A 12,067-nucleotide genomic window follows, 5' to 3' on the forward strand; every position below is an offset into this window, starting at 1 on the left:
TGGACATTAGTGACAAGTGTCCCTCAGGGGTCCGTATTGGGATCAGTGCTATTTAATATCTTCATCAATGACATAGACAAAGGGATCGAATGCACTCTCAGCAAGTTTGCAGATGACACCAAGCTGAGTGGTGCAGTTGGCACTCCTGAAGGATGGGATCACATCCAAGGGACCTGGACAAGCTCAAGAAGTAGGCCCATGGGAATCTCATGAGGTTCAACAAAGCCAAATGCAACGTGTTGCACCTGGGTCAGGGCAACCCCCGGTATCAGTACAGGCTGGGGGATGAACAGCTCGAGAGTAGCCCTGTCAAGAAGGAGTTGGGGGTACTGGTGAATGAGAGACTGGACATGAACTGGCAGCCCAGAAAGCCAATCGTATCCTGGGTTGCATCAAAAGCCTCATGGGCAGCAGGGCGAGGGAGGGGATTCTGCCCCACTACTCCACTCTTGTGAGACCACACCTAGATTATTGCGTCCAGCTCTGGAGTCCTCAGCACAGGAAGGATGTGGACCTGTTGGAGTCAGTCCAGAGGAGGGTCACAAAAATGATCAGAAGAGTGGAGTACCTCTGCTATGAGGAAAGGCTGAGAGACTTGGGGTTGTTTAGCCTAGAGAAGAGAAGGTTTTGGGGAGACTTTATTGTGGCCTTTCAGTACTTATCGGGAGCTTCTACGAAAGATGAGGACAGAGTTTTTAGCAAGACCTGTTGCAATAGGACAAGGGGTGATGGTTTTAAACTAAAAGAGAGTAGATTCAGGCTAGATATAAGGAAGAATTTTTTTACAACAAGGGTGATAAAACACTGGAACAGGTTGCCCATGAGAGGTGGCAGATGCCCCCATGTAGGAGACTGGAGGAACAGTTGACTGGTTCAAACCAACAGGTGGGAAAGTGGTGGGGGGACAGGATGAGCTCTGCATAGGTGGAACAGCCACTGCCCACCCCCACCCTTTCCTTGAGCCTTCTCACACTCCACTGCACAGTGCATGCGCATTTGAAAAGTCAACTATGGTTGGCACTGGGATGGGGCCGGTCAGGCACATAAGCACCACGAAGGTTCTGGCACTGTGTAAAGTGCAGATGTGAAACTTTGGCACTGAAATTAGCATAGGCCCACCCAGGGGAGGGTCAGAGGTGACAGGAACTGATAAACGGATGGTAAGGTGTGTGCCACGAGGTCCACTCCGCTACCCTGGATATAAAAGCTGCTGAGACCACACTGGATCCTAGGGTGGTGACTGTCTACACTCTCTCTCCTTTTTCTTTCTTTTTCTCTTTCTTCTCCTACCTTCTTCTTCTCAAAATATATTGTAAGCTGGACCAAAAAATCCAGTCAATGCCTTGCTAAGTGCCCTTATTCTGTCTGGATGGCCTTGAGTTTGCCAAGTGCCTTAAAGTTTGTGAGTAAAAGTTGTTTGTTATTGAACCTCCTGAGAATTTTGTTCTTTCTCCCATGCACTGCCCAGAGTATATCCAACTACCTTCCCCTAAACCCGTCAAGCAGGACAGGGCATTTACATCCCATCCCTGGAAACATTCAAAGTCAGGTTGAATGGAGCTGTGAGTGATCTCACCATTGTAGGGTGGGTTGGACTAGATGACTTTTAAAGGTCCCTTCCAACTCAAAGTATTGTATGATTTTATATCATAAAACAATATACACCTATTTGGATTTTAATTACCCAGGTCCTCAAAATGTAATTTCCACCTAATTTGAGAAGGTATAGTATACCATAGTTGTAGACATGCTCTCTCTTCTTATACAGAATTTATTGTTTAGAGGTTAATGGGAATTGTTACTTGGAATCTATGTATGTCTAAGGTTATTATCTTCTCAGTATTTTATTATTTGGTTTGTGTGACAACTTTGACATTTTCTTTGTAATACACCTGACACCATCTTGTCTACCTGTTATTTTTATGATATGATTAAGATTGTATAGATGGAAAAATGAAGTTATAAAAAACCTAAAGCATATTAAAAATATCATACATTTATGCCCTACATCAGAATCATGACCATTCATATATGTTAAACAGAATTTTTGTGTAATTACTCTTTGCAATCCACCCCTAAATGAGGTTCCACCACTTCCCTTTGTAGGATAGTTTAGTTTCCCACAATTAGAAAGCTTTTCTAAAATTTATTCAAATTCTTGTTTATTGCTAACAAAGTTAGTTTCTTATTGTCTCTCTCATGATGACAATAGAGAACATTTGATCACTCTTCCTATATACAAACAGCTTTATTTTTTTAAGAACTGTTATTTATGTCCTCTCCTTCTGTCTTTTTTCCAGACTAGACAAATCCAATTCCTTCAATCTTTCCCTAGGGAAATCATTTACTAAATCTTTTATGATTCCTCTTCTTCACTTTCAGGGTAAAAGACAGGATATGACAGAAGTTTAACAAGCATTTAGGGTAATGCTGAGTAGGAATTTTCAACAAGATACAAGTCTGTTCAAATACTGACTGAACTGCAAAAGACAGTGATGTTTTAGAACAGGCTAGTCAGTTGTATCAGTACTCAACCACAAAAAAGAAAAAACAAAACCAGCATTATTGCTAGCCAACAGTGTTCCTTCCTTTTGCCACAATATACAGCAATCATCAGAAGAGACTTGTATTTTGGCAGCAAGGTAAGGTTCACATGGAAGTCAGTCTCGAAAGCATTAAAGGTTCCACAATACAGAAGGGTCAATGACATACCTGAGGGATACTGCATTAGGTCCATAGATCTCTCTCACTGCTGTCAAATCAGCTTCCAGCTGTGGGTGCTTGTGAAGATCTCCATCATAGCTAACCTATCAGAAAAAAAGTATTCTAGGAGTTCTTATTTATTTCATTACTGGCACCTAATCTAGGCTCTTGAAAGTTCCCCCTGCAAAATATGCTGCATAAGGATTCCTTAATGCTATGCTCAGAAGGGACACTGTGTTGATAAGGTGAAGCACTGAGGTGGTCTTGTTCCCTAAACAAAGTCATTTGCAAAGCAAATTTTCTGCATCAAAATTCCAGAGAGTGTCTCTTCTGTTTGTGGGAAGAGAAGCTGCAAAGGACTCATCCCTCTGTCCTGTCTTGTCCTGGGGTCTGTTCTGGGCCACTTGTGATTTTTAAAACTGGTTAATAGGAGAAGAACCAGATCTCCCCAGTCATAGCATCCCACTCCAACCACTATAGGACAAAGGTTTGCTCCCTTTTGCTTATTGTCAAACTCTCATACATTAGACACAGAATGGTTTGGGTTTAACAAGAGAAGCACTATATATATATAGTATATACTAGGTGTCTCAGTATCTAAGTTACATTTTCAATCTCCTCATTGGTTGTATTTATTATATCCACCAATACAAATATATCAGATCAAAAAGGAAAATAATTAAAGAACACTTTCACATTTTAATTATTTTACCAGAGAAGGTATAAAGAAACATGTTTAGACACCATCCTCACTTTTTAAAACTCTGCATGGAAAGTGGAAACAGTTACATTAGTGCTTATACTATAAAGAAAAATTGTGAGCTGGTTTGGTTGGTTGCATGAAGTCAAAATAATTAATATCTTCCTATCTTCTACAAGGACAAAAATACCTTTTTAGGCTTGTAACAATCTATTTAAAGTCTATTACTACTTTCTCTTTAAGCAATACGCTCCTGATTGTGTGAGTCTAATTCTACTTTACACCAATTAGAATGACCAGAATTCCACAGAAGTCGATTATCTCCCTAGATTTGGACAGATGCAGAAATGAGAGTAGGATCTGGCTTGTACATTTGATAAATGCCGAGAGTAAAGTACAAGAGTGTAATTTATCCCTTTAGACATATATACTGCTGCTGAGAATTCTTGCTATTACAGAATCATATCTAACTGCAGTACTGTTTCTTCTATTTGTACATACAAATCTGTAGATCAGTGCTGTGACACTTTCAGCTCTGATACCTAGAGATGTATTTTTCAAACTAATTAAATAAATTTCAAGAGAATTAAAATAATAATCAGCTGATCACTTTTTACATGTGAAAATTAGCAAAGAATAATTTGATTAGACTTAGAATTCTTCAAATATAAGGTACGGAATTCATCAGCATAGCATGGATATGTATTTATTAGATATCAACAATATTCATGACCAGAAGGGTATAAGCCAAATACTCCTACTTTGTTTGGGTAGGCATGTCAGAATAATTTCCTAAGTAGCAGAGTACAGGAAGAAAACTTTTACTATAATTTTTTTTACACTTAAGGTATGAGCAAACCAATGCTTTTTACATGCTCATTACTCAAAGATGAATTCTTTAGAGATGCACCAATAATTACTGTCCTGCTTCCAAAGAAAGCACAGCAATCATTTCACAAATAGTAGTTGTGGCTCACCCATCACCTTTGTTGGTCCTAAACCACATTTTTAAGCAGTCTTCTGAATCAATAGTAGTAAAATCCAAAAGGAACACTATGCAGAACACAGAACTGTTCAACATAATGCTTTCTCCAATCTATTTTCTGATGGTTAGAAGTTATGAACTCAAAAAGGAAACAAAGCGGTGTTCTGGCAAATTTTAAGAGCAGAGTGTAGTATTTTCCATCCCTGAATTAGTGCCACAGACAATGTAGGCAGAGGAGACTGTCAGAGTTTTGTATATCTGCATTTGCAAGTATGTCCTGTAACTGAAGCACAAGAGAAGGGGAGAGAGCCACAGGCAGCCGTGTTACCATTTCAGTCTCCTGTTCTCATTTGCAAATGTAGAAGATAGAGATTCAAAGTAAGAATTAACAATGAGTCTCTATTGACATTGCAAAAGGAAAAGGTATGAAGAAATTTTATTTTCCAATACAAAGGAGAATGATGAATTCCGTTGAGGGAACAAGAAGACACAGAGCAGTACATTCATCTAAAAATATGCAGCATTTTTCAAGGTGAACTTAACTGTAGAGCTCAGAAAAAGAATGAACTAGTGCCTAGATCAAAATTGCTTTGTAATAACCTTTTTATCATTAAATTCGAGTGCTCTTGACTTTATAAAATGGCAATCCTCCAGAAGGAAACAGATTTGGAGTCAGCCTGACTTCCCATTTGTATCAATAACGGGATGTGCTTTAAAAAGTGAATATCTATTTCCTGGAAGTAAGGAACTGGATTCTGTTTTCAAACATCCTGAAGAGAACTTGGTTTTTCTATCCTTATGGTCTTACAAATATAAACAAACACATTTTATTTTAAATTTTATATAATTATACAGTATGACATATTCAATATTTCTACTATAAAATACTACATATATATCCATGGCATTATATTCTATGTTGAATAAATGTAGTAAATGAATTATTATCATAATATTTGAAAGTTTCTGTGGTTCATTCCATTATAAATTTAATTTCTTGAAACTTGTACAAAAATATCCTCCATTACCTGTCCTCCATAATAAAATTCCTCAGAATCATTATCTCCTTCAGAGTCTTCTTCAACTGTGATGTTGTGCTGTGGCTCCTTAATGGAAAATAAAAGTTAACAGTGATACAAGTGATATGTCTATCTTGCATTCATATTTCTAATTATAACTACAGTAATTATGTTTTTACAAATCAGCTCTAAGCACCTTTGATTAAGAGATCTTAGGCAAAACAAGCACCCCCTAACTAGGTACATAAAACACCCTGAATATATGTTGGAGAAATAAATACTTTGTCTGGGTACAGACACAGTGTGGTATTTTATGGAACTGGAGAGTTCATTAGATTATGCAGGGATACTTCACTCTCTGCTTCTGCTCAAAAAAGCATAATTTACCCACCAAGAGAGGTTCTGAACTTAATTCATTTGGTGTTTCAGTGACTTTAAATAATTACTTTATTCTGTAAATAAATTCTCATAGTTTAAGGAAATAATTTAAGCCTGAGCATGGGATCTCTTAAGTGACTTTCTGTGAAAAAATCCCTGGCCCACTGATGATTAATTATTAGTAAATATAACTGATTATGCTACAGACTGCAACTCAACACGAGCTGAAGTGTTATATTCTGCTTCCTACCAATGGACCCTGTACTTATAATTATGAAATTGCTCAAAAATATTAATTCTTATTTCCCACAATCCATTTATTATTTCTAGGCCCTATGTTGACAAGGATCCCATAAAGATTACCGGATAAAATCATAATTCTTTTCTTCAACCTGAAAATTACATATTTATTGCATATTTTTTATTTATGTCCTGCACAGAACTGCCATAATAGAATAGATGTATGAATCAAAGACTAAAAGTTACCCCTAAATTCCATATATTCACAAATTACAAATATACTCTTATCATCAATTTCATGGTAATTTTCTAAGACAAGGCATAAAAATAATTTCTGCTTCTACTTTACTGAAAAGAAACAAAGCGATGACAGTCTTCTTTGTTTTATAACCTTAACTCAAGGGGAAGTCTGTGTTAAAAGAGAACTCAACTGAACAAAAAATTCAACCCAAAGCAAAAATAAATTAAATTCTCACACTACAATAACGACAAACCCATCCTATCCTAACCAAAACTTCTAATTGCCTAGAAAACAGAAATGGTCCGTCTTTTATCTAAAAGTTTTTTTGGTACTTTAATACTTAAATACCTCATTCAACCAAAAATAAATAAATAAATAAAACCTCAAACTCTGTCCCATAGAAGCTAACTATATCTCAGGCTTTTAATCAAAAGGATAAAATCTTACTCTGTTTGAATTTCTAATGTTTAAAGAGCACTGAATACAATTATGAGACAGTTGAAGCAAAATATTTCCAGTGCAGCTTTTTACATCAAATCAGGTTTAATCCACAAAAAACCCCAATCATACCCATTATCATATCTGAACACGCTTATTCACCTTTTCTGGGATCAAGTACAGATTGGGGCCTAAAAAGAATTAGTCAAGAAACATGTATTCCAAACAAAGCAACCGCCCTTACCAAAGGAAGTCTTTATGTCAAGCACTTGAGTTCTTGATACAGTGCTCAATTTTTTTCTTGGAGTGGGAGCCTATGTGGTACTTTCTTTGAGCCTATAACACTGTCCAACCCCTGTATACCTTACGTTAGTGTGACTTCTTTCTTAATGTCTCAGTGAGACTGGTCAGGGAACCGTGCCAGAGGTACAGCACAAATATAACCATAACTGGAAGGTCCTAATACTCCAGACACTATGTATGGTGAATAATATCATGCAGAGGTCCAGAGACACCAGTGGGACTGTGGTCACACAAAGAAGCAGTGAGCTAATAAATGGGATGTGGTCCTATGTGCAAGACTACGTTAAAAGGTAATGGCATCATGATCTACTTCTCCAGGAGAGTTATATTTTTAGGACAGATAGGGTCTATGCCACTGATGAACAAAAAACAAAATAAACATCAAAACCATATCTCCTAGGATGGGAGCATCCCTAACCCAACTAAGTGAATCACTGTTTAATCCATGGATGAAACCCAAAGAACTATGCTCACCTTATAAAATGTGTAAACATACAGTTTAGGTAAGCATAGATTTGACAGGAAATCTACAGTAAATATTCATAGTTTATTATTTGCTGTTGCTTCTTAAAATAACTTGTTAAAATACACATACGAGAAATACATACCTCTTCATTCTCCCCCTGTAGTTTTGATTTTATGGATAAGCAATAGTTGACATCACTGGTTTTTCTTAATTCTTTAAAAGAAATGGGAAAATAGGGAACATATGTGAAAAATATGAAATAATTTTGCATATGCAGACTTGAAATACTTGGTGTAGTTCAGCAAATAAGGAACAAAAAGTTACAGATATGAAAAGCACCAAAGAGTTTACAATACAAGTCTAAAATTAAGAAGTCCCAACACCTCAGAAGATTCATATGTTAAACTGTGAAATGAAACTCAGTTGGTACATCTAGGAGATTTGTTTTTCTTAATCTGTAATTTACACTTCAGTGTCATTCATTAATTTTGTATACTTTATAAAATAACAAAAAATCAAAATCCCTCAGTAAAATTAAATTAGATCATCTTCTGTATAAAGAAGAGTTTTCTTCTATTTTAAATGACAGGGTTTATTTCTTTTTAAATTACAGAAACATTTGGAAGTAAAATTTATATTAAAAATTTATATTAAACTTCTGACTATAATGGTCAGCTTTTGTTTGGGTGCCACTCCACTGACTTCAGTAAAATTATTTTATATTTACATCAGTATAAATGAGATCAGAGACTGAAGATCATCTTGGCTTTCCAGTGGAATTCAAAGTAATTCTGTGTTACACAAAAAAAGCTCTAAAGTATTGTAATAATAATAAAAAGCCTGCAAATTAAGTGTTCTTATATGAAGAGTTGCCAGAATTAAAACATGCAGTTTTTCCTGCAGTCTGAAATCATCAGGGAATTTGGTTGCTACAATATAAAAAATCTCTATGGAATATGCACAAATCTTGATTATATATTGTATAAATGTGCCTAGATGTCTGAAAATCATGCCCTCTCATGTATCAAATACTTTTTGAAAGTATGGAAATAATTTCAAATTAAGAGGTTCCTAAAACCACTGAGCAAATTTTTTTTCCTATAGTCTCATTTAGTAAAATAGCTGAACCATTTTGTTTAACATTTCCTCAAGTAATTCACCAGAGGCAATGGTAGTTATAGACTGTTTCATCCCCAATGGTGAAGATTTAGTGAAGTTTTAGGCAAGTGAGCATGAAAACTTATAAGTGGGAAGCACTAAGCACCTCTAACTGTATTCAAGGAGAAATGAAAGACATTAAAAGAATAGAATACATTCTGCCTACAGAATCGTGATGATCTCCAAAAGAAATACTTTCATTTCTTCTATTCTGAAATGTAGGACAATTTACTATGGTAAGCCTGTGAGAAAATAGAAAACTGTACAGACATTAACATATCTCCCTTTAAGTACAGGCAACGCCTCGTCTTTCCTCACAAAATATGACCTTGATAAAACACTTGGGACATAAGATTACCTGTAGCAATTTGGTGGAAAATTACTGGAATTGGCTCTGTTGTAACTAACACATCTTCATTGTTATCAGAACTGGAAACATAAGTGTTATCTACAAAAGAAAACACTTTACATGGTGAAGTCCAATTGTGCTCTGCCAGTCCCTTCCAACATTGCCCATCCCACCCTTGAACCATAAGGAACCACTTCCCACGTGGTTAGGGAAGCCCAGAACTATGATCCTCCTGGTGTGCTTTTTTCTGCTGAGATTGCTAATGAAAAGAAAAATACCAAAAGGATGGAAGATTTGGACCCAAATTTTATAAAAGCAAACCCCTGGAATCCGATGTCATGGTTTTCAGGAATCACACCATGTTCTAGTTCCTTTTTCTTTTCCATTAGCTTCTGGCGAATTTTTTCACGCCAACCGCTTGGCTGGGGTGGGGGTGAGTTTTTCAGGTTTTGGTGTTTGCTCGGCTTGGACCTTAATGACTGTCCTACTGACATGCTAATGACTTCTCTCTGTAAGAAGCAGAGCTCTTTTGGCTGGGAGGTGCTTGGGTTTTGGGGGTTGTTTTGCCTTTTTTGGGTTTTTTTGGGGGAGGCATGTGGGGTGGGGCTAGAGGGGTCCGGCTGGGCTTTTTGGGTGGGACTTTTTTTTTTTTTGACTGGATCTCGGGAGCGGTGTGTGGGAGCGAGCGGCGAGTTTTTGCCTCCGACCCCCCTCGCGTCCTGTTTTGCCTACGGCCTGGGTGCCCCTCGGAGCTGCCAAGGACCGGAGGATCTCCGGTTCGTTCTCTAGTGAGAGTCCCTGCGGGGCCGCACCCCACCTCTGCTGTCACGGATACTGCCAGCATCTTTTGAGTTTTTTCCCTTTCTTCCTGGGTCTCCCTGCTCTCCGCTGGACGGACTGACACTCCCTTGCTAACTGCTGCTTTCGTGGCCGACGGGTGGAGGCCCACCTTGGGGTCTTGAACCACACGCATGGCTGAGATCCGCCATTTGCCATGTGGGGTTGGTCTGCAGCGCCCCCTGCCGGCCATCAGAGAGCAACTGCAGCCCAACAGCGCCCCCTGATGACCATCGGAAAGCCACTGCAATCCCTGCCTCCCGAGGAGCCAACGCCCCCTGCTGGGTGTGGTTATAACTGCGCCGAAAGGCAAAGAAGTACTTAATTGTTTTTGGTGAAAATTGGGTTACGGGATTGTTGCTTGTTTGTTTGTTGTGTTACCTATATATATTTTTTTTTCTTTAGTAAAGATCTGTTATTTTCTTTTCCACACCTTTCGACTGGACCTTCTTAATTTCAAAGTTGTAATTACTAGGAGGGAGGAGCTTGGTTGTTTTTTCTCATATCCCGCCCTTCTAACAGAACATTTCCTCTCTCGTTAAACTTAGACACACCAAGAGCTCCTCTGAACTGTCCCACAAGGCTTATGAGGGTTTCAGTCAACCTTTTCCAAAATGAAGACTTGTTCTATGATTCTTTTTGTCATGTCTGACACTAAAACTCAAGCTAGGTCTGGTGCACAGTGAAGGGTGCATTCAGAGCTGGGTGTAAACAGCCCATTATGCAAAATGCTGTGCCTCATTTTGCCTCCACATAAAGGATGTTTGAAGTATCTTCTAATTAGTGGGTAACCTTTCTGTTGTCAAATTCAAGCAAAAAAACCAAACCCACTTTCCTCCGAATTAATAGAAGCATTAGGTTTAGATATGAATATGGAAAGTCTATTCCAAACTTTCTTACAAAATATGGAGATTAGGCTGTGATTTTTTCTTTTCAACCAAAAGTTTAGTAACAAGAAACAAGTAGCATCAAGTTATTGTGTAGTATCTGCAGAACTGCCAATGAAAGTAATAAGACTTTGTTTTCTATGATCTGGGCTGGATTGAAATGTATGCTCTAAAGCAGAAAAGCTGACAGGATAATCGCAGATAAAAAGAAAAGTAAAAGAACTGAAACAAGGACTTGATCTCTCATAATTTCAAACAGTCCAGTCACATCTGCAGAGTGCATGAATTCACACATTATTTTAAGCATACTGCTGCAGTCTCAAAGCCTTTGACCACAATGCTTCCAGTGAAATGTTAAAAATTTTAACATTAATTGATTAGTAAATTCAACACTATTATTTATATTACATTGGTTCTTAGAAGCCTGTATCAAGAGAAAACCCATATCAAGTCGAAGCCCTGGCACTGCCATCCCTTTCTCGCACAGATGTGCCACACTGCCTTTACAGATTAGCAGATGCACTGCCACACACAGACAGGCATGCGGGGCTTTCCCAGACTGCCACCTGTGAAACAGCCCTTCTGTGAAACAGATCTACCAAGTCTGACACTATTCCACACCTTCACCTGCTTCCACTGCTGTGTTGTCCCATGAGGTAATCTGAGTAATTTGTACTCAGCTCAACAAATGTATATTGCAAGCAGGCAATTGCTGCAGGAGACTGACACCACTTTTCCCTGAGCACTGCACTCCAGTGGGAACAGAAACCTGCTCCATCTACTCAGTTTCTGTCTGATCAGCTGCACACTTGGCACAGGGATGTGTTTTAGAGACACAACATTGTGTGAATAAAATGGGGTCCTTCCATCCATCTGCCAGCATTCACTCCTCCCATTTTTTTGTCTGTCAGCAGGACAGGTTGTGAACTATACTGCCAGGACAGATATATTTCACCCTCTCCATGAACCCTTGCCTTGCCTCTATTTGCATGCTCCACCTTGCTACCATCATTTCAGTGTCAGCCTCACCATACTGGATGGCTCTGGGTATACAACACGTGCCCATTTCTTTACCACATTTGGGAGTGTAACTTACTAGTATAGAGTCTAATGAGTTGTAATAACAGAGATCAGCATTTCACTCTAAATATACCTAATACCATATATATTGATGGAAGAAAGGAAATCCATGTGCAAGAACTTATTACTGTATGAAAAAGTAGGAAAACCAAAAATATATGCTGTACAGAATATACAATTATCAAGATATAAATATATGGATTTAAATTATATATATATAATACACTCATATTAATGGAACTTTAGTCTACTCACCGATGTTATATTCTATAACTTCTCCTTA

The 12,067-nt window shown here is 38.0% G+C and overlaps 1 protein-coding gene across 2 annotated transcripts in view; it reads right to left on the reverse strand.

Annotated features, from left to right (window-relative positions):
• The window catches only part of LOC113959487 (poly [ADP-ribose] polymerase 8-like), a 254,813-nt gene that overhangs the window by 124,669 nt on the left and 118,077 nt on the right, over nt 1–12,067 (reverse strand). For both annotated transcript variants that reach the window (XM_027668556.1, XM_027668555.1), the window contains exons 4-7: nt 8,990–9,079; nt 7,616–7,686; nt 5,417–5,494; nt 2,713–2,807 (exon numbers count right to left, since the gene is read on the reverse strand). In XM_027668556.1, coding sequence (XP_027524357.1) covers nt 2,713–2,807; nt 5,417–5,494; nt 7,616–7,686; nt 8,990–9,079 — 334 coding nt within the window. The remainder of the gene's footprint in view (nt 1–2,712; nt 2,808–5,416; nt 5,495–7,615; nt 7,687–8,989; nt 9,080–12,067) is intronic.

Source organism: Corapipo altera, unplaced genomic scaffold, assembly GCF_003945725.1.
Source record: "Corapipo altera isolate COAL_440 unplaced genomic scaffold, ASM394572v1 61067, whole genome shotgun sequence".
In the NCBI taxonomy this organism is placed as follows: Eukaryota; Metazoa; Chordata; class Aves; order Passeriformes; family Pipridae; genus Corapipo; species Corapipo altera.